General features: G+C 43.7%; 2 protein-coding genes across 2 annotated transcripts in view; one reads left to right on the top strand and one right to left on the bottom strand.

The window, feature by feature from the left end:
- SGCG (sarcoglycan gamma) overlaps positions 1 to 4,832 on the top strand; it is a 31,344-nt gene extending 26,512 nt beyond the window's left edge. The window contains exons 7-8 of the mRNA XM_029210261.1: positions 2,183 to 2,306; positions 4,659 to 4,832. Of these exons, the coding sequence (XP_029066094.1) occupies positions 2,183 to 2,306; positions 4,659 to 4,832 (298 nt within the window). The remainder of the gene's footprint in view (positions 1 to 2,182; positions 2,307 to 4,658) is intronic.
- Positions 4,833 to 9,463: 4,631 nt separating this feature from the next.
- Positions 9,464 to 23,352, bottom strand: part of SACS (sacsin molecular chaperone) — a 39,335-nt gene continuing 25,446 nt past the window's right edge. The window contains exon 9 of the mRNA XM_029210392.1: positions 9,464 to 22,567. Within this exon, the coding sequence (XP_029066225.1) occupies positions 11,010 to 22,567 (11,558 nt within the window). The 3' untranslated portion in view covers positions 9,464 to 11,009. The remainder of the gene's footprint in view (positions 22,568 to 23,352) is intronic.

Below are 23,352 nucleotides of genomic sequence, written 5' to 3'. Positions count from 1 at the left end.
CATACACACATGTACACATACATACACACATGTACACATATACACATACATACACACAGGTGTACACATACACGATACAAACACACAACACACACATATACACACACACACACAACACACACATACACACACTCTTGCAGCTTTTCCCTTTCACCCTTTCTGTCTGCTGTTGCTTATTTTCCCACATGAACGTGAGGTCTTTGATATCCGGCCACTGTTGAATGCGTTCACAGAGAGGTGCACTTCAGAGCATTCTGATCTCAGCCGTTTGGGTAAAATGTGTCTACACCTGTGCTGCACTGAAACGTTTCATCTTCAAGGATAGAAATGACGCAAAGGGGACGAAGCTTGCTCTCCCAGGAGTATCGCAGTATAATGCCGTTAACAGCTAGTCACAGGGCCTGTTGAGGTCGTTTGCGGTTTGAGAACTGGTCTTTGAAGCAGACTCACCCTCACCACGGTCCCTGGAACAGGCCCGACCTGTGCAGTTGCTCACCCATCCACCTCCCTCCCCTGCCTTCCCTCCCCTCCCCTTTCTTTCTCTCTGGCTGGAGAAATGCAGGCAGTTAGCAAAGTCAGAAGGGGCCCGCGATCAGCAGACCAGGCTCATGAAGATACAGCGTGTTTCCCCAACACCTAAACCCAACAGAATTTGACCGATAAATTCTAGGAATGTCTCTGTATCCTCGCACTCAAAGTAATATTTTAAAATGTGTAACAGATCAGGTCTTACATACTGAGATGTACATAAGGAAGCTTTGTTTTCCATAACAAATAGTGGTAGACAAGAAACTTGCTGATCAGAGGGAACAATCCACCTGATTTAGAAGTCGATCAATACTACTCAGCCATAAAAAAGAATGAAATGATGCCATTTGCAGCAACATGGATGCAACTAGAGATTATCATACTAAGTGAAGTAAGTCAGACAAAGAAAGACAAAAACCATATGATATCACTTGTATGTGGAATCTAAAATATGACACAAATGAACTTATCTACAGAAAAACAGAAACAGCCTCACAGACATAGAGAAGAGACTGGCGGTTGCCAAGGGGGATGGGGGTGGGGGAGGGGGGGATTGGGAGTTTGAGATTAGCAGGTACAAACTATTATATATAGAATGGATAAAAACAAGGCCCTACTGCATAGCACAGGGAACTATATTCAATATCCTATGATAAACCATAATGGAAAGGAATATTAAAAATAATATATGTATGTATAACTGAGTCACTTTGCTGTACAGCAGAAATTAACTCGACTTCAATTTTAAAGAATTGTAAAAGTCGATCACTCAGTTCAGCAGCAAATTCATTACCAGGCCCTTCTCTCCTCTTAAACGTCACCCTTTCTCTCTCCCGCCCCCCTCCACCTTGTGTTCTCCTTCTTGTGGATCTTTGCACATTTCAAGGAAGTCACCCTTTCAGCTTTTGCTTGAGTCAGGTTGGCGCAGCTGAAAGACCTGCCCAGTGATCACGTTGTGCCATCTGGTGGAAACTCAGTCTTTTCCAGGCGGAGGCAAATAAGAGAATTTTTCTGCTCCTGTGTTCCTGGTTCTGTATCTGTGTTTGACTACATCACAAGGAGATGCTGATACGTTTTACAAAAACAACGCCAGCGGAGGCCAGTCTCCACCCTGTCAACTCCATTAATTCAGTATTTTTCCAAAAGAAATCTTTGCATCTGCCCTGTAATCTTCCTAAATGAAAAAAAAAAAAAGCAAACAACACCTAGAGTCCAGATTTACATCCTATTTTGTGAACGTGTTAGCAAATGTACGCGTTGCCCTTAAATTTCTCTTTTTCCCGAAGAAGTTTGTATTTTGGCTAAAATATAGTTTTCCAGAGATATTCACCAATAGCATTTTCTTCTGCTGTGGTGTGCCAGAGTGCTAACCACGCCGTCAAAGCTACTGCACAGGGCTAGGACTGTCTAATGTTTGCATCTATTTTCAGAGGATGCTAATTTCATGGACTCCATTGATGGGAAGTTAAAATTCTTTACTGCACTTTATTTCTGGATTTATCCATGAGTAACGTGCCCTATGTTAGCATTCAAGAATGAGTGAAAATACCACATACCTTACTGATTATATTTTCTATGCTAAGCCCTTGGTTGGGGGATTCCTGGGGTGGCTGCTTTTTATGCTCTTTTTCCTGGTTTCTCTCCCTCATTTCAGACTAGAATCCCCGACACGGAGTCTCAGCATGGACGCCCCGAAAGGCGTTCATATTCAAGCTGCTGCAGGGAAAATCGAGGCCCTTTCCCAGATGGACATCGTTCTTCACAGCAGTGATGGGACAGTGAGTCCAATAGATGGGGGCGGGGTGGGCCTCCCGTTGTACAAGCCTCACGTCCCCTGAGCACTGATGACACGCTTGTCCATTAAGGCATCGGCATAGTAAATTTATGGTAGTTTGTAAAGAAACGTCATGAAAGGCATAGCACAGAAAATGTGAAAGGAAGGAGAAGACAATTTAGCACTGAAAGAAGGGCCAAGAAAGGTTAAAATAATTCTGTGTTGGATCCAGACTGCTTTGTCTGGTATTTGTGCTGTCAAGTCTCTTGTTATTTTCAGCTTTGAAAAAGTACTAGACTCTCAGAGCTTACAGAGAACATCAGTACTGTCACTTCCTGGTGATCCAACTTCCCTCAGTAGGGCTGTCACTAGGAGTTACCTGTGACAACCGTCAGCCGTTACTGCCAGGGGTGCTCGCTCGCACCAAGTTCTGGGTAAGCGAAAATTAAATATGAAAAGTAAGAGCTACAGGAAGAAAAAACCCGGAACCTCAGGTCCAGAAACAAAACATCGCTGATACGAACTGTGGCTATAACGGGCAGCAGGGTACAGGCTCCCCACCATTGACCTTTCTAGTGCGAGATCAGTTTGCCAATTACTGTGTGAATTCAGGGACGTTAACAGGCCCCTCTGGGCCTACCCCCTCAATGGTCAAGTACGGGAACTAGTATTTACATCACAGTGTCACAGGGTCATGAGACCCCAGTGCGGTAAGACAGCTTTGAAATGATACTAATTTAATAGTAAGAGGGAGCTGCTGTTAAGGCAGCTCCCGAGTACACAGGACCCTCAAGGGCAGCCCGCTGGTGGGAAACCAAAGTCATCAGGCGAAACCCCTGCAGGTTGTAACTTACAAAGTGTTGATGCATGGAGCAGATAAATGCAAAAGTGGAAGCCAGGAATTTTGGAATCTTATTACTAAATCATAACGTCCCTACGTACTGAAAACGTGCTACCTTGAAAAAAATCTATAGTGATCTTAGTTTTGAAATAATATTACTTATTTTCATGAATTGGGTGTCGTTTTACAAGTAGCACTCAGCCCGACCCGTACTTGAAGTTGATACCCCTTATTACTGGGAGCTAGTTCAAAGTGAAGAGATGTCTGGCCTCCCAGAAAATATTCTCCCAAAAAGGCAAATGAAGATGAACAACAAAGCAGTATATGGACCATCAGTGACCAGAGTTTGCTGGAAGGACAGGAAAAAAAAATAGCTAGAAAAAAATTAACCAATTAACCGGGAAAAAGGAGAGAGGAGAAGCCAGCAAGTTAGGGAAAAGCAAAGAACTGGGCAGAACCCAAAGCATTAGACAATAATCTAAATAGGTTCTGCTCTAAAAAAATAAGACCCACTTGACTTCCTCCTCTGACAGTGACCCAGACCCCAGGGCAAAGCCTGCCTATCACGCACGTGTACTGTCACCCACCGCTTCCATGAAGAGGTCAGCATCCCGAGAGGGGACACAGACGCAAACGCCAGTTTATTAAGAGCTTGGAGTATACAGGATGAGAGCCACGTGAAACAAAGGAGGGGTCCGACCTTGTTGGCGAGGGATAACATGGAACCTTCCCAAACATGGTTTAATTCCTTCCGATAAGTGATCGCCCTGGTCAGGCTTGGCTGCTCTGTGTGACCACACTTATTTCCTTAAGCTGTCAGATCACCAGATCTCAATAAATGGCCATTTGTTTGTATTTCAGTTCAACTAAACCTCGATAGGAACAAAAAACTCCAGTGGCTTTCATCTTATTTTAGTCGTCTGTGTGTCTACTGCTTTCCTGCATTTCATAGAAGGCAGTAGAGTTTCAAATCATATTTTAAAAGCTGGGGAAATGGTTGACAGCTATTAGGATGAATTTAATTGCCTCTCACAGGAAAATAAAATCAGGAGAAATTCCAACAATCACAGGTTAAAATGACTAAGATGAATCTACTTCTGTGGCTTGTATCAATACTTTATCCTAATAGGGAGGAGAAGCTGAAGGTCAAAGTGGAACACAAGGTAAACGTGAATCAGGCAAAGAATTGTATCATTTTGGTCAAATAATTCTGAAAGGTCTGCATAAAAGTGTCGCATCATACATTTTTCTAGCTCGCCTAGCACAATGAGTAAAAGAAAAAAATGACTTCCCTCCAGTTCCTAAGGACTGTTTATCCCTTGCCTGGATGTAAACTAGAAATAGGCTTGTAAAGAATCAGATTAATTGTAATAGGATTTCGGTCAAGCCAGGTGCCTCCTTCATTTTCTCTGCAGAGAAACAGCGAATTTGTTTGGAACGATTTGAGCATTTAATTTCGTGCTTGTTGCGTCCATTCCTCCTTGACCACTTCATCTCTCGTTCTCTCCCAAGCAGCTTGTGCTCGATGCTGAAACCATGTGTTTACCCAAGTTGGCTCAGGGGACTCAGGGTCCCGCAAGCAGCTTGCAGGGACTCTACGAAATCTGTGCGTGTCCAGATGGGAAGCTTTACCTGTCTGTGGCCGGCGTGGGTACCACGTGCCACGAGAACAGTCACATCTGCCTCTAAACCAGGGGCGTCTTCCACGGAGCTACCTGCCTCGTTTCGGTGAGCTTTGGAGTGCTGACCTCAAGCCTTCACACCTGGAGCAACTCGACAAAGTAAAGCTGAGTTGGCACATGGGAAGGAACTAGGACCTGCTTTCGAAAGGAGCTCAGAAAGAAAAATGTACCAGTGCAAGTGTTCCCATGAAACTCCATGATCTCAAAGTGGCGGCTGGACCTTAGACACAAAAGTCAAAGGACTATCAGGAGAATGTGTTGATTCCACTAGACTGATTCATTTCCATCGGAACCATTGTGACTTTCCCTTTCTTGTACGCGTCGATCTACAGTGAAATATTTAACTGCTGTGTGGAATATCAGCTGTGGGTATCTGACTCCCCATGAGAGTAGCCGTGGTCCTGCTGAGGTGCCGCGAGAGTTCCATGAGGTTTTCCTCTGTAAAACCTGTAAGTGCTCTCTTCATCTTAATGCAACGTGTGTCAGGTTTCACAGGAAAATCTTCAAGTTTTGAAGGGACGTTAAGGCTGATTTGATTTTCAATATGTAGTCAGAGGAATAAATTATACAAAACCGTGCTTTCTTTATATAGTCAATGAGCGATGAAAATCAATCTACATTTTTCACAGACTTCACAGTTTGTCTTACTTTCTTTAATCCTCATAACTCTTTGAGGTAGGTACTACTTTTCCCCCAGTTACTGGTGATAAAAAAGGTTCCGATGAGACAAGTCACAAGGTCACACAGTATCTGTTAAAATTAAACTAAACTGTGACCCTGCATTTCCACATCGGTTTTCACTTCAGACAACTTTGACCTGTGTCTCATTCCATCCGCGGCACCAGTCTACCTGATACCTGCGCAGATGGGCTGGTGCTCGCTTGACAAGTGGAGAAACTAAAGTCCAAAGGGGTTTGTCACCCACCAGAATCGCACCGCGAGTAGGCAGGGGTCCCAGGTGCCCAGCAGGCATGCTCACCTGACGGGACAGGTGAGGGACCAGGTGGGACCTCACGGAGTCAGCCTCTTACACTCACCGTCGGCTGTGTGATGTGTATTTGCATCCGGTGGGCACACTGAACCCATGAGCACGTTGGTTTTGTAGAGGCCACTCACTCACTCTGTAAAATGCCCTTTGGCACACAGAGCCATGGGTGTCGGTTTTGGTTTGTGGTTTACCAGTTGTTAGCATTAGAATCCCCACATGGCACAAGACATGGTGGGACCAACAGCACTGCAACTTTGGGGGTTTTTGTAATTTATTTATTTATTATTTATTTTTGGCTGCGTTGGGTCTTTGTTGCAGTGCGTGGGCTTTCTCTAGTTGCAGCGAGCGGGGGCTACTCTTCCTTGCGGTGCGCCGGCTTCTCATTGCAGTGGCTTCTCTTGTTGCGGAGCACGGGCTCTAGGCGTGTGGGCTTCAGTAGTTGTGGCTCACAGGCTCAGTAGTTGTGACTCACGGGCCCCAGAGCGCAGGCTCAGTAGTTGTGGCGCACAGGCTTAGTTGCTCTGCGGCATGTGGGATCTTCCCGGACCAGGGCTCGAACCTGTGTCCCCTGCATTGGCAGGGGGATTCTTAACCACTGCGCCACCAGGGAAGCCCAGCACTGCAACTTTCTAATTAAAGGATTTATAACTATAAACACAACTTCAGTTTCACTTTCCGCAGTCTCAGAACTGAGAGAAAAGTGAGTCTTTATTTCCAGTGCTGTTTTGACAAGGTGTTAACAGTGCAGCCCACTTCTCACAACTCCGCGACTTTTAAATTACTAGTGTCATAAACACTTGAGATTACAAAACAAAAGTACAGTGTTTCCTAAGCAGTGAAGGGCAAACTCAACTCTGAATATAATGCTCCTAGTTTCTGGGGGCAGGGGAGGGCTTTAGATTATAAATTGGTATTTGCCTTTTCCATTTAGTTGAGTCCCGATTTTTAAAATTAATGTCTGCTCTCTTGCTCTAACATTCCTATTGTCATAGTAAATAATGTTGCCGTTTTTGTGTCATATGTACTTTCCTGTACCATGTCTGTGCAAAAGAAAAATGTCTTCCAGCCCAGTTGATGTAGATGGAACACAGGATCACCATGGAACATTTCTAAACTAGTTTGGTTCTCACAGAACGTGTGTACATGTCAAAAAAAACGACGCCGATGATAAAGTGAGGTCGAGAAGAACAATCAAAGAGAAAGTATGGGGAATAGAACCTTTTTAACAAAAGGTGTAAATCAGATCTTTTTGCTCCTCTGCTATAATGGAATCATCACTAACGTTGTTTCTAGCTTCATTCTACAGAGTGATCAGGAATTTCTCCTTGCTTAGAATAAGAACTTTTAGATGGGCTGTATTCTAAGATGTATTACATAAACCTGTCTTCTTAAGTACATTATACAGCGTAACTTAAATTTCCATTAAAGGTGCAAGGCCATGCTTATGAATGTACCCAATGAGGCATACACACGGGCAGCCCTACACACTAAGCGCTTACCGACCGTCCAGTGCTCATAATTTTAGTGACCTCGCAAAACAGCCCTTGTTTCTTTTCCAATTTCCGAACCGACTGAGAAGCAGGCACAAGTGAAAAAGATGAAGATCAAAATATCAGCTTTAATGGCAAAGTTGGATTTGCAGCAAAATGGACTTGCTAAGACCTTTCAGCAGAACAACCCAGAACCTCTCCCACCCCTGCAGGCTCCGACTCCGCAGCCCCTACACGAGTTCAGGTCCCCCTGCCCTCCCGGGCACCCCCAGGTCAATCTCCACTCGTGCGCGGACAGGGAAGCAGGGTGGGAGCTCCCGCGAGGCTGGGTCGATTTGTATTGGTTCTCGTCCCCTCCCTTCCCTGATCCAACACGCCTCTTCTCCCTTGGCTTTAGCTGGCTTCTCCGTATTGTAAATGCCACCGCAAATTGGCTGTGGTTTAATAACCGAACAAACTTTGGGTCACGTATAAACAAGCCGGTGGAACGAGCGGGTCTAAGGGCACCGAGGACAAAGGGTGGATTCTGAGCTGAACAGTCAGTGCAGCTTCACCTTTTGTCCTGGGCTTTGTATCCAGAATAAATGAGGGCACTTCCCGGGCCACTTAGCAGCTACAGGAGAAACAAGCCCAAATTTTAAACACATAGCTCTTATTTTTCAGTAAAATGTACCTCGCGTTGGCTTTGGTATCCAAGTCTTCCCCAGTCTCGCCCACACCTGACAGCACGGGGGGCCCGGGACCGGCTTCCAGACCGATGAAGGAGTGATGACACTTTAGGCCAAACTTGTCAAAACAAGATAAATGGAGAAGAAGCGTCAGAAGCCAGAGTTTTAGGAAATTCCACCTGCCGACTGCAGCTCCTGCCTGTGGGGTGCGCGCCCTGCAGGATGCGGACCTGCCGGCCCCCGCGATGGCGAGTCAGCTCCTGGAAGGAGAGCTCTTCCCAGGTCTGTGTCCATGTGTCTCCTGCTGGTTCTGTCTCTGGTAGAAGCCGGAGTCATACATGACTCATTAAAATCTCATCTAACTGCTGTTTTCTACTAGCTTTTATCCTCGAGGTCTGCAAAATATTGGAAGGACAGAAGATGTCAGCTGGCGCTAATGAAAGACAACCCCACCAGTCCCCAAAGCAGACCTGTTCCCTTTATTTGACTGAACGCTATTTGAACATTTCCCCACCATCATTCTCAGGCTCGTCCCTGGTCTCCCCCCGGAGGCTGTGGAGCATTCCGCCCTTCCGCTCACGGGGAGGCACAGAACCCGCTCCCGAGTGCAGAAGGCCTGTTCCAACCCCTTTCTCAGGAGCAGCTACGCCCACACCGGCTGGTAGTTTCCACCTTCTTTTTAATAAAAAAAGCAAAATAGGGGAGCCTAATACAAAAAATAGTTCAGGTCCAAAATTCCTTACCCCGAATTTCAAAATCTAAAAAGTTCCAAAAAATGAAAACTTTCCAAATACATCTACTGCAAACTATGGGTGGCAAAACCTGACCTAAATTTAGATGAGGCTACTTCTCATGTCTGTGTAGTTTACTGTGGGTGGGTATTCATGGTCTCACTGCAGAAATACTAATGTGTTTGATTAAAGGGAGCTGCCCAACTCTGATGGAAAAGCCTCATTAAACCCAGTTTATATGCACTGGTATTAATGTTCTAATATCCAAATTCTGAAAAACATTTGGAGGCAAGGGTTTCATATCAGGGACTGTGGACCTGTATTTTTTCTTTTAAAGGAAGTCTAGAAAAAAACACAAAACTCCACCTAGATCAACTACCACGAAAGCCAGACAGGGTGTTCTGTGTACATTTTAATATCCAAAAGCAATGAAACATATTCCAAGTGTCGAATCTGAGTTTTAAAGTAGCAAGAACTTAAGAAAGTCCCAGACAGCTGGAGACCCAGCGTTTGGGTCGCCCCGGAACAGAGAATTCCAAGCCTGGTCTGCCGGATTTAGAAGACTTGTGCCTGAGGTGTAAAGATGAACATGTCCTACCTGTTAGGGCTCAGGTGTGAATTGGCCCCAGGCACACAGCCCTCCCCTGAGGCAAGGTCGGTATCAATCCAGCCTCTACCTAGAGAAGAACCATATTTAACGTATTTCCAAATACATACGTATACCACATATGTCAACAAATTTTATTCCCTAGAAAGGCGAAATAAAATCAACAAAATCAGTGAGCACCTAATAAACCTAGTATATGCCAAGTACTTTATATTCAATCATAAGAAAAGGAACCTATTAAAATTCCACTATAAAATATATAGGAAAGTTCTATCCTACTATTTCCAATAAACGCACAAATAAATACACACAGGTCAGAACTTCATATAGGAAGATATTAAGTTTGATTTTCAAGGAACTGTTTCTCAGGAAATACCAGCTACAATGATTTCATATGTACATTTGCTTTATTAAAATTGTGGCACTTAATATAATAGCAGAAATTATCACATGGCTTCACATCCAGAAGCAATACAATAGTGGAGGCGCAAACATTCCTTATTACCAATAAAAGTAAAAAAGTTTTAATATGTTCCATAAGCCCTTAATTGCATAAAATATTATATTTAGCATCATTTACAGCCAGCACACTTATAGAAACTAATTATCATCACCTTTCTTTTACATTCTGCAAAAGAAGTATGTTCGTAGGACATTCAAACATGATAAAAATTAAATGTCAGTTCTGAATTGTTCATGGGGAAAACACAAGCTGATAATTCCTATTTTATAACTTATTGTCACATGATTTTACAATTTTTTAATGCCTTCAAAGTGAAATCCAAAAAACTCCACTAAGTGCCACGCTGAAGGACAAAAAATGTTTACTGCAGCACCTTTAGACAACAAAAGGTCACATCCTGTTCAACCACACTATATAAATTATGACGTTTGTGGAAAATATGTACAAACAAACATAAAGCAAATGTTCTAACAGGTGACAGATGTCGCTTTGGCAGGCAGTTCTTGGAAGCAGTATTCACATCCAGAGGCCAGAACGGCCACCACTGGGGTCTCCCACGTGCTACCTTCACGAACCAGGAAGCTGTAAACCCAGGGCGGGAGGACATCCAGAACAAGGATGTAAAGTGTACTCAGTGCGTCCCAGCAGTACCGTCTGCAGAGTCTCAATCAGGTAATATTCAGGAGTAAAGTACTGTACCATGTTATACATGTACTGAGGGTCTAATAGGTAAAATTGCAAAAAATTCATAATCGGATCCAGCTGATAAGAAAATAACACACCCAAGAGGATCCACTTAAAGAGATAATAAGCTCCAAAGACTTAGTTCCCCTCATTTGTTTAAACCAATGATATGTCCAGTGTTTCATTAGCTGCTTCAAAAAATACTACATGGAAGACGTAAAACTAACTTCACCCTAACCAGAGACAGAGACAGACTCTTGTCTAACAAACTGCTGAGCTTTGGTTGTATAAAGTGCAGTCCAACGAGCCGCCACCCCAGCCGGCCAGCTGCCTCCAGCAATTCCACAGTTCACCACCAGCCTCAAAATAGTTCTTAGATCCAGTTAACGTCTTCTGTTGAAATTCATGTTAATAACAACTCCAAAATTCTCCCCAAACAGTCTGCAGTGTGCTTCGCAATTCCTAAATAACTGGCAAGGAAGCTTAAGGACAGCAATTCATACTTGTGCTACAACACATTCAAGACCCAGCTCTGCTTTTTCTTTAAATGCGTTCACACTTTCTGTTGTATAAAATTTTCAAGTTTTATGATGATACAGGCAGTACATTCCATCACTCTCATGGCAACCTCAGAAGTGAACCTGTCATTCGGGATCTGTGGGAAAGGCAGTAGATCGGGGTACCTTGTTTTTAAACTGTCTACACCGTAAGCTTCCAAGGTATGGACGTCATTCGTCAGGCCTTCCAGATGCTCACTGTATTCCTCTATTTTCTGCGCGAGTGCAGTCGGCTTCACGTCTTTGTCGGACTTGCCCCGCACAGCATAGTCAGCGGCGATCAGAGCCAGCTTGGTAGAGAGGAAACATTTGAAGCACACCCATTCGTTGGCGTTTTTGTGGAGGTCATTCCTGGCGGCTGAGAAATTGGCTCTGGCTTGTCGCAGCCATCTGCGTGCTTCGACTGGGTTACCAACTGACTTGAAGGTGGGGGGAACAAAGAACCTCGGAGAGTAAGTCTGTCCGGCTGAAGGTGGGCATTTTTCCTTATTTTGTTGTTGCCTTTCAGATTTGTGGCTCGTTGCTTCTTGATTCCACGAAGTGTAAAATCTCTGAAATGAGTACTTCTCTGACTGAAATCGGGATGCTGAGGTTGAAAACGTTCGCCTCGAGGCTCTGTCTGCGTTTTGATCTAGAAAAGCCTGCTTCTCTAATCTGTTAATTTCATTCTGCAGATGTTTAAAAACTTCATTAGCAACGTCATGGTTCTCTGGGTTTTTGTCAGGGTGCCATTTCAAATACAACCGCCTAATGATCTTTTTTCTTTCAGATTCCGGAAGCTTCCAAGCTTGCTCCACCACTGACGTCACTTCTTTTAAAATTTCTGGTAAAGAATTCACCTTAAGCTTCTTGGGGGAATGATGCTTCGAAGATGAGGTCTTGTGGCTCTCCCTACCAAAGAAAAGAGGAGGGATGCTTCGTAGACCAGGGGCCAGGAACTCTGTAGGGCTGGTGGGTGTGGAAGGGGCACTGTCTCTGCTCTGAGAGCTTTCCTCTGGCCTTGAAAACTTATACAGATCAAGAGAGCTAACTATTTTATATTCACTGTAACCAATATCAATCTGATATATCTTTCCTAGAAAACTAGAGTTGTCAGCATCTTCTCTTTCAACTTCCTGTACGATAATGGCGTATGTATATGTCGGCTGGTACGACCCATAGATCTCCCCACCTTCAGCATCAACAAGGTACCCGACGTATTCCCCGGGGTAAAAGACATTCATTGGGTCCATAAGCAGAGTGTAGTGAATCTCAGCAGGTATCGGAGTGCCGGGCATTGGAAGTTCAAGTTTCGATGGTTCTGAAGAGTCGTATTTCACTCCTAAACTGTCGAGTTTCTCACTGATCCTGTAAATATCATTGCATCCTAGCATAGCAATTAGATATGAAGTGTCGGAAATCAAATTGTCGGTCGCTGATTTAAGCGTCATTGCCAAGGCTAACAGGAAGTTAATGTCTTTACTGTCTGAATGCTGTATGTAGAGCAGGATGACTGCATTCCCAAACCTCTTCAGGAAAGCAAAAGTTTCACTTCTGCTCTGAGGAATAGGATTGAAACCTTTAACTCTTAATGTTGTCTGAAGCTTCTCAAAACAGGACACTTTCAAGCCTTCTCTTAGAGCTTTGCAGAGTCGCACGGCTTTCTCCTCGTTGGCCAGAAAAGCGTTATCGTTTTCATGCTTCATGATTCTGATCAGGCCTGTGATGAACTGTTCAGAGGACAAGAGTAACTGCAGCCTGCCCTGAAGAGAGCACAGCGCTCCAAACTGGCAGACTCTGGGAGTCTCCTCATCTAACTGCTCCTCGAGGATGCTGCTCAGCAGACGAGGTCTGAGTTTCTGAGGAAAGAGCATAGTCAGCTTAGTATGGAACCCGTGGTCTTTCCCTAAGTAGCACTGGCTGAGATCCACCAACATCTGCACACCGATATTGCCCTGGATCCTGCTCTTGTAATGCGGGGCGTCATCAAACACCAGGATGTTGGACTTCACCAGCCTCCCATCCTGGCTTGGCAGGTAGAGTGCAAGGTCCCGGATGCTCTCGAGATCGCCCCGCACCTTCACCGAGTCATTCTGTAGACTCTTGAACAAGCCAGAAACGACTCTCTTAACGGTGCGCATTTCATTAGGATCTAACTGTTTTCCTTCAGAATTTTTGAATATGCGGCTCAGCACTTCAACGTACTGCTTGGTTGAAATGATATCTTCAGTGCCTAAGCGTTTGAACAGCTGGTGAAAGGTGCCCAGTTCTAAAGGCAGCTTGTACAGATACGGTTTAAAATCAGACTCGTACTCAAGATTGATCACCACCTCCTCCGGCTTCAGAAGCTTCCAGCCATCTTCCACCATCACAAAAGCAACGCCCCGCAGCTGAAAACGGAACTCCCTTTTCTCTGCGCTGAGAAACTCGTATATGCTCCTTAAGACCTTTGCTCTAGTCTTGACCATGTCTTCATCCAGAGTTGTGATGTTGCATATGTTCCTGCAGTTATTGATGACCTTATCCAGAGGGGGGTCCAGGTTCACATTCAGCATACTTAAAACCTGCTCCAGCTGTTCTTGGGGCCCAAGGTCACTCCCTTCTTGTTCTTTGATGCTCAAGGGGGTGGCTTTCTCTGGAAGAATAGGGCATGACGTCCATAACAGCTGGAGCACGTCGCACTGCTTGAATTTTGGATTCACCTGTGCTCCGTTGAACTTTATAAGAGGAAGCGTTCCGTTTACCTCTTGATACTGAGGATGAAATCGAATGAATTCGGCAGGGGCCCGCTCGGGACATAAGAATGGTATTAAAGACAGTTCTTTCAAAAAATTTCCAGATAACAAATCCATTCGTTCTTGGAATATATGGTGGAGAAGGATATCGACTGTATTTTGCAGTGTTTCTTTAGACCAGTTTTCTGTATTAGCCCTCACACTGATCTCCTTAGCAAACTGTAACAACTGCTGCTGAGAAAGGATGTGTTTTAGTCCGATATTTCTTAAGAATTCTACCCAGGATGTCATAAATGCAACTTGATTTTTGGGTTTTATAAGTTGTTCCAATTTTTTAAAGAAGTCCTTAGGAATAAACAATTTTTCGGGAAGCATAACTTCAAAAACTCTCACAGTTCTATCATAGAAATGTTTGGCTTGCTTTAGTCGACTGTTAGCGTCATGGATTATCAATAAACTTTCCAGTTTTTCGAAAAGTTGTTCCTTGATCTCTGACAATTCTTCAATACTTGAGAGTCTATTCTTAAGATAGATCAAATGCTCTAATTTTGCATCATAAGAGAGATTTTCAATTTTTGGTAAGAGGTGTTTCAAATAGACCTCAAGATCATCTACAGGTACACAACCAAGCACCTCATATAGTTCTTTTAAGTGTACTTTTTCTTCAAGAAATGCAGAGGACGATGATTGTGTCCATTTTTCCACTTCAGCAGAAGGAATACTTTTTGTAAGCACATAGCATGTTCCAAATTTCGCAATGCTCATATAGCGACCACTGATGGATTTGTAGCATGGAAGTGACTTTAAAATTTTTATGTCATCTTGGGACATCAAGTGATTCAAATTGCAGTTGAAATACATCAGAAGTGCTTCAAAGTCACTTTCCACTAATTTTTCAGTTCTAAAAGTTGAGGTTTGGACCATATAATGCACAGCCTTCAAAATGCTTGTGGGGCTCTCTATGTTTGCTGTGTAACATGACAACAGAGGAACAAATGCACTGTCTTTGGAGCAGATTTTGTTCAAAGCAAGCTGAATACAGCCAGCTTTCATGAGAGCATGAAAAACCTTATCACTCTGGCCATTTGGAAAGACTGCAATGTGCATGAGACTTAGAGGAAGCAGAACATCACCTTCGGGAACTACAAGCTGATTGGCTGACACTGTAAACTTTGTTCCAGGGAGCAATGCCCAGTCTTTTAGGGTGTCAACAACAGTGTCAAAGGTTGCTTTTGTCTCTTCTTGATCCTCTTTCACATTTACGGATTCGCTGATAAAATGCCATGCACTCTTAAGCCAAGACTCACTTGTAAAACTGTCTTTCCACTTTGTGCAACTTTTGGTCTTATATTCACGGGGCAACACAGAGGATAACAAGTCAGCAAAGCTGGAAATGTCAAACACTTTTGCAACTTTACAGTTCAGTAAAATATTACTGTACTTCAGGTACAATGTATTCATGAACAAGTCTTTGCGGGATGGAATCAATTCATGGTATGTTGTTAGAAACTTGGGTCGTTTTGCATCAAAAGTTTGCAAAACACTGTCTAATGTAATGAGAAGGGGCAGTCCCTCCACTTCAATCCCGTTTTCTTCTGCATCCTTAAAACAGTAATCAACTAAGAGTTTTAAACTGTGAAAAAGTTTCAGGTTAGTCTGCTGGAGACGACAAGGCAGCTTCCCAATATGGCAATTAGTATCGGGAGAGGAAAACGTCATTAAAAAAGATCGCACATCAGCAGGGGTGACATAACTAACAGGAATATCGGCGTCTATCAGACAGTGGTACAGATTAGCAGTTTCATCACAGTTATAAACCAAGTTGAAGCCAATTTCCAAAAGCAGGTGTTTCAGCCTATAGACATTCTCTGCCACTGTTTTGCGTGTGGTGATGTTATAGTCTGCATTTTTAAGGTGGTGTAATTCATCCTGCAGCAAATTGTCAAAAAATGGTCTCGTTTTATTTGAAGTCGACATATTAATCCAGGTGATTATAACTGCAGAGTGCAGGTCGGAGCCATCAATGTTCGGAGCCCGCACAACGGGTAAAAGGCGCTTCATGTCCTCGTGGATGCAGCTGTAAAGTGCTTTCACCAGACAGTATAAATCTGGCTGTAGATCAAGCCTGTTGACTGGGAAGAATGACAAAAACTTCTTTAAGGTGTCCTTTACAACATGAATAGGCGTGTTCTGTAAGACCGATAACGTCGGGTCAGAACCAGGGAAATAGCGCTTCTTTAACTGGATTAATAACTCGACGTACGCGGGAGCGATCAGGGCCGTCATTAAGCTGTTGTTCCAGTCACTCCGAACGCCCACCCCGTTGTCATCCCGCCACAGGTTCCTCCTGGCTGAATCGAGAGCAAAGTGGCCGTTCACGTGAAACGGTAACCCCGTCTCTAAAGAGAGGGGCAGAAAGCAGAAGGCCCTGTGGGGCTTTTTGTAGTTGTGGGTGATGCAGGCAGCTACTCCACCACGTGGGAAGAGAGTGATATCTTGGTTCTTGTGAGCTGATATAACGCTCTTAGATACTTTCTCCATACTTGAAAAACCTGACCTATTACAAATTAGCCAGGTGGTAAGGTTTCCCTCAGAGTCCTCCGTATCCATAGTGTAGGTGATCTGCTGAACCGGTATGTCCTTGAGCGGCCTCTTTTTAGTGACACTGTCAATTACAAATGCGTGAAACTGCTTCCTTTTCAGCCTGTCTCCATCGGTGATGTTGCCCTTCACAGAATACAGCACGTTTAGGGCTCCCGTAGCTTTATCTATTTCACAAATAGAAATTTTTTCCATGTGATTAAGAAACATTAAAAGTTCAGCCCCATCTGACCGCAGTTTGTCCAAAAGATTCTGGACCATTCTGTCTGATGATGGAACTGAAGAAATTTCTGAAACTTTTGCCATTTCTGCATTACGAAGAGGAAATCGAAACATTGTGCAATTATCCAGTTTAAAGTGGGTTCCCAGGTAAAGATCCAGAACATCTGAGAACTGTGTCCTAAAATCTGCATCCAAATCTCTAAACATGCGTCCAGGACTAACAGATGTGGCTCCTGGTGCGTATCTGGCATGAGGATCAAAAATACACAGGATGTCATTGCCGGAAATAAAAGAAGGGCAGTCTGTAATGTGATACACAGAATTGAATCCTATTCCGTATTGTCCGGTTTTACACGGGTTTCCTTCCTTGGTGCCTTTCCCGAGGTTCTGAATCCCTCTGACATCGTCTTCTGTGAAAGGCTGGTTGTTGTACACACACAGTGCTGGCCCCTGCAAGGGGGCCCACTTGTCGTCAAATATCCTATCAACTGGATGCTGTCGAGGGTCAAACACAAAACAGATTTCTGTAGCCTTTGCATCGTCAGCATTCTGAAGAAGTTCTTTCAGCATTTCCTTTTCTGAAGGATAGGCATTAAGGATACTCTTAATTCTGCTGGTCAGTTTTTCCTTCTGTCCAAATTCAGTGCCCAGTGTTGTAAAGCAGATGTTGGACGCATACCTTTCTAAGGCTTTATGCCGCTTTGGTACTGCTCCTAGTTTCACAGCCACTTCCCTGGGTATATCTGCATGACAGTATTTTACAGTGCTATCCTTTACTTTTATCCAGGGACAATCATTGTAGCATAAAGATTTTGCAGGGAGAAGCTTAAGATTAGTATCTGGCAATAATATTTGGCCATAATTTTTCTCACAAAATTCTTGTTTCTTTTCTCTAATGAGACTCCATATTCCTTCACTGATTATTCGCCGGCAAAGCTGAAAATTCTCTTCTGTTATTTGTTTTGTTTCTTTTTCTTGAGCAATAGATTCCAAAACAAGGGCAAAATCTTCAACAGTAAAAGACTGCCTCACACCCACACTTTCAAAAAGTTCACGGAAACTATTTTTATATTTATTAGGCAACTGATAAAGGTATGGGGCTGCTTCAAAATTCAAATGAAAAGCAATTTTTTCTGAGTCAACATATGCACTCTCAACTAGAATGAAGCTAAACGTTTTTAACTTTTCAATAATTGATATCTTAGTGATGTCACTTTGCATCATTGCTTCATGAAGGTATTTGTAGCAAGCATTGGTGATGTTCTCCTGGTACAATGTGATTCCATCATCAACTGATTTTGCAACTTCTTTCAATTGGTTTATGACCAGGTCAACTGTGGGCTTCCGCAGTAACCCCAAAAACTCTTTAACAGCCAGTGGCACTGAACCGCAGCCTCTGAAGGAATGTGAATTTTCGTTTAGAACTGGCTGCAAAAGACAAACTATATCCTGATGCTCAGCTGTATAAAGGTCGGTTGCTGCAAACATGGTCTCAGGCTTAAAACTGTTACCTTTCCAGTCCAAAGAAAAACCTGCTGGTTTTGTGAGAAATGGGAGGAAGGGGATTGTTTGATATTTTGCAGCAAAATCCTTTGCTCTAGGATCCCTTATTTTTAGTTTTTCATCAATAAGACTTAACAGGATGCTACTTCTTAGACAAGCAGCACCGTGATCACTTTTATTAATTTCAGCTACTGACTCGGCACGTTCTAGCATGTCATCCCATAAAATATCATCTTTTGCCATACCTAACTGGACGAGTTTAATCAGAATAATAGGATTTAGGTAGTCCTGAGTAGACCCGTAAGGAAATCGTCCGTCTTTAGTATCAAATAACTTTGCAACCCGTCCTTCAGGGTGGATTAATCTTGATGGTAAAACCAGAGGATGCCCCTCCAGAGAGCAAGGGATACATGGAGTAACACGAAGAATTCCTGAGAACTCATCGACTTTCTCATTCAGAACAAAATTCATTAAAGGATCTCTGAGTTCTGCTTCAATTTCTTGAATATTTGGAAAAAACACTTCTGAAAAAAACTGTTTCTCTGAAAATGTATTTTCAAGCAGTATCTGTTTGCAGCCAGCTTCTTCAAATCCTAATTTTACTGAAGAAGGAAGTTCAACAGCACAGAGGTTTTTCGACCCAGTCTTCTTGAGGTATTTCAAAAATATCTTGAAGGCTGCTGGACCAACATCTCTTCTCTTAAGTATACATTCATCTAGAAATCTCACATTCTTCATGGAAACCCATGTGGATCCATCAGAGAAGACTCTTGTCAATTCCTTCCCTTTCCCGTGAGCTATATCTTCATAAAACCCTTGACAAATTACAGAGAAGTCATCATGAACCAGATCAGGGTCAGGCCACACTGCATGGTAAGTATAGTCCATCAGCTCCCCACTCATGGCCAGGTCACGCAGGATGCTGAGTGCCTCTAGGTAAGCTTTCACAACCACGTGTCTCATGAAGGTGGTGTTCCAGCGTCCTTTCGTGTCTGTCTTCCAGATCTCTTTCCTGTTTGAAGTAACAGCAAAGCACCCGTTGATGTGAACCGGCAATCCTGTTTTGATTCGTAGGGGCAAATAGCAGAACACCTCTCCAGCCTGTGGTCTCACAGCCCACTTCCGGTCCTGGATCTCAGCCAGAAAAACTCCCACAGCCCCACAAGGAACCACTCCCAGCCTTCTCCCGCTCTCACTCAGGGAAAACTTGAGAGCCTCTCCTGTATCCATGCAGGTACATATAAGCCACATGGTACACTCCATTGTTTTTTGTGGTAACTCATCCGATGGCTTTTTGGATTGGCCGGACTTAGCCATTTCAAAGAGAGCAGCTGGGTCGTCATCTGGACCTCTAAAAAGTGGCGACTGTAAATCAGCAATCCTTCTGAACACGTGGTGAAATTCCTCCACTGTGATCTGAAGGATGCAAGCTGACTTGGGTGCGTCAGCGGGGAGCTTCTTGTTACTGCTGTCGCAAGTCTTCATGAGCTTAGCAGCTTCTTTTAAAACACTGATGACAGGTGCAATCAGTGCTTTGGAAGAGCACAATTTTTTTTTAATTATGATTGTATCTTGAGCTAAGCTGGGGTTGGTTTCCTCAATTTTCAAGTACTTCAGATACATTGAGGTTACACTCTGAGTGAAAATGATAAGCCTGTGTCCACAGAGACTGAATTCATCCACGAGAGAGTAAATGTCTGCTGTGTTGTAGCAGGTGCTGCTAACTTCACTCACTCTGGCTTCCTGCTGAGTTCTAAAGGACAGTCGGAACAGAGTCCCACTGTAGCTGTAAGGTGCTTCCACGGTCAGAGGTAACTGACAGCCAAATACGTCTATGAATGGTTTGAACTGATTAGGAAATTTCCTAAGTCTTTTCTGCTGTTTACTCCAATTAATTTTGATCCCGGGATTAGATCTGTCTTTAATGTGTTTACTGATGTGGTTTATGTTGGGATCAAACATTATCATGAATTCTCGACTCATGATGATGGGAATGTCGGTGATGTGGTACACGGAATTAAACCCAAGACCAAATTTCCCAACTTTGTCAACTTCTGCCCTCTTTAAAGATTCCCCTAGCCTTGTTATGTTCACAAAGTCCGAATCTGAGAATTGAGAGTTGTTGAATGACCACAGAGCCGGCCCATGACACGCTGCCATCCCCGGGTCCAGGAGATTCTCTCGAATGTCCATGTTTCTTCTCATGTCAATCATGAAGCTGCATTCTGTTGCATTTGCGTCGTCAGCATTTTGAAGAAGTTCTTTAAAGATATCTGACACTGAAGGGTATTCTTCCAGAATATTTTTAATTCTTACAGTCAGTGGTTCTCTTTGTCCTGACTGCTCAAAGCCCATGTTTTCGGGGTTGATCAGTCTTGTACTGAGGCACGGGACTTTCAGCCACTCTGCAGTTTTCATGGGTATGTCCTCATGCACCAAAATGATTGGTTCCACGGAATCTTCCAGTAAGTCATTCAGGTCATCAACTTTGATGTCACAGTAACAGCATTCATGAATTGGCTTCATGATAAGCTTGGAAGGATCTCTGCTATGATGTATAGGAACTGGTGTGTTGAGGCTTGCTGGAATCTGATTGCTATAAAGCCATCGGATAATATTCAACATAAGATGAAGATTCTGTTTGCTTTCTTGGTCACTGAGGTCTTGGCCGCTTTTGAGGTACACCTTCTGAATGACCATGGAAATGTGATCTGGCGTCAGCTCCTCTACTGAACCGCAGGCCTTGAACAGCTGGTGGAACTTTGCCATGGTCTTAGGCACACTGTGCAAATAAGGCTGAAGGTCAAGATCATAAAACGGTTTTATCACAGCTTGGGCGAGAGGACAGAACTTTTTGCCAGTCCAAACCCATGGAAATTTTAAGGCTCTAAAAGCATCCTTCCCTTCATTTAAATGATCATGCATGAATCCATAAATTTCGAGCAAAATGTGCTGGAACTGATAGTAGTCTTCATCACTAAAGGTGTTCGAAGTGTACCAATCGACAACAATTTTAAAGTGCTTTAAGACAGCATTGATATCAGGTTTTGTGAAGATACCTAAAGCTTCTTCCAAGTTCACATGGACACTCTCAACAAGAGGAAGTGATGAGCCGACCAGAATGGCATGGGCCGCGTCGCACATGTCCGCGGGTGCACAGAGATCCCAGAGATCCCCTTTCCAGACTAAGGATCCTGGGTAGTTTGGAGGCCTTTGCTTGCAAGCTGGAGCCCATTTTATTTTCTTCAGGGCCATCTTCCCTTCAGGTGACCGCAGCAGGGTGTGGTTCTTATTTAAGACCAGTAAGAGTGTTCTGGCTTTCTTCAGGAGAATTTCCTGATTTGGACAAGAGCTGGCCTGTAAAGCTTCAATTTTTTTAGCCACTTGCACAACATCTTTCTCTTTGAGACTGGCTTCGTTTTTTAAACCAATCTGTCTTAAAGAGTGAAGAATATCTGGTGAGGTAAAAGCTGAGGGTGGGAAACAAGTTTCTTCTTCATCATAGAAGAGGTCCTTTAATACTTCCACATCAGGGTCAAAGAGCTCACTGGCCGACACCAGCCGCTCCTGTGAGATCTGAATGAATTTTAATGGCGTTAGCCAATCAAGCACATTTGGATTCTCATTTTTAAGAGAGGATAGATTCTCGAGGACCCACAGCATAAGGTGTGTCATCTCCTCGTGTGAATAAAATGCATTTTCGATGTCTTTTAGGATAAGCTTTAGGCAGCTGGTGGTCTTTACCTTCTCCACCTTGAGCAGGTTTGCCAGGCGGATGGTGGCCTCGTCACTGCTGTCCACGACTGAGATGGAGAGCCGCAGGCCCGCCGGGAGCCTGGATGTGTGGTGCAGGACCCTGCAGCCCTTCAGCTTGGTGTAGGAGGAGATCCCCTGACTGGATGAATAGTTAATGCGCTTGAATATTGTCAGTTCCTGAATTACTCTTTTCTCCTTTTCACTGCTATCAGTTAAGTTAGCTAAGAACTTCCTTAGGGCGTCTTTGTGCGTTGGAAGGAGCGACGCAACCTGGTGGCACAGCTTCTGCAGAGGCATCTTCTCCATCATCTGCAGAACAGCGCTTGGAGATGGCGAACGGATGTATTTTTTAATAAGTGGATGTTGTATGGAGGCATCTAATTGCTTAAGGACAATCCCTCCAAGTTTTTGTACAACGTCAGCTAAAAATTCTGGGAGCTGTGCTTCAGATTCATCATCTAAAATGACTAATGAGGGGATCCTGAGTCTGATGAGTTCCACGCACGTCTGACCTTCTTCTAGTGCAGTTCTAGGGATTAGTGGCATCTCATCAAATAAAGTCAAATCCTCTGAAAAATGTATATAGAGATGCTTCCACACCATTTTAAGCCATGAAATAGATGGGTGCTTTTTGTCTTCATCACATGGATACCACTGAACAATCAACTCCCTGCCAGGCCAGAATGTGTTCACTACTTCTTTGATAAGACGTGCAAAACGTTCTGGGTTTAGAAGCTGTAGCTGGGTACACGGTCTTCCTGTAAATCACATAAAGAAATGTTATTAATACATACAATTCTACTGTAACTTATTTAACTTTCTATTCTCATAGATTAGACAGATTAAATAGTACTAGAAAGTCATTTTGAGAGTTTTAAGTACGCCGTGAAAACGCAAAAATAGGGCATAACTGGGCTGATCACACATAAATCCATATTTATAATAGCCTGTGGGAGTGATAATTCTCTCTGGAGAAAGTGCTTATTTTAAATAAATATCTAAAATGCATTTAGATGTGTTTTAAAAATTATCCTATAATGCCCTACAAATAGAATCAACATGGAAAATAATTTTTAGTGGTGATTTGTTCACAAATAAAAGCACCAAAGAAAATATGGATAAAGTTTAAATAAATACCCTTTTATTTAAGGGTAAGTAATTTATAAGGAGGCCCAGTTTCCAGGAGCCGGGTGGCCACAGGATAAAGCAAGGCCCAAGTGAGCGCACGGGGGCTAGCACCCTGTCCCAGCTGACCAAGGCTGCCAGGAGCTGAGGCCGCCAGGACACTGGACTTTCCTCTCCACCAGTAACTAGATGTGTGAGGAGTTAGGGGTCACGCAGCCTCTCTGGGACTGGAAGTCTCTCATCTGGAGAAAGGATGAGGCTGAGGTTCTAGCTCTAAGACTGCTCTGTGCACGTGTCCGGGTACGGAGCACAGTCACAACCCTCCGAGGCAGTGCTTACTTGGTACTTAGCACAAAGTAAAGTGTGTTCTTCTGGGATCTGGGCTTTGCAGAAGTGCTTCAGGGACAAGCAACAGGGG

Source organism: Monodon monoceros, unplaced genomic scaffold, assembly GCF_005190385.1.
Source record: "Monodon monoceros isolate NGI ecotype Baffin Bay Population unplaced genomic scaffold, NGI_Narwhal_1 Super_Scaffold_8, whole genome shotgun sequence".
Taxonomy (NCBI): Eukaryota; Metazoa; Chordata; class Mammalia; order Artiodactyla; family Monodontidae; genus Monodon; species Monodon monoceros.
The sequence above is the reverse complement of the archived record's forward strand: the minus strand, read 5'-3'. Positions and strand labels throughout refer to the sequence as shown.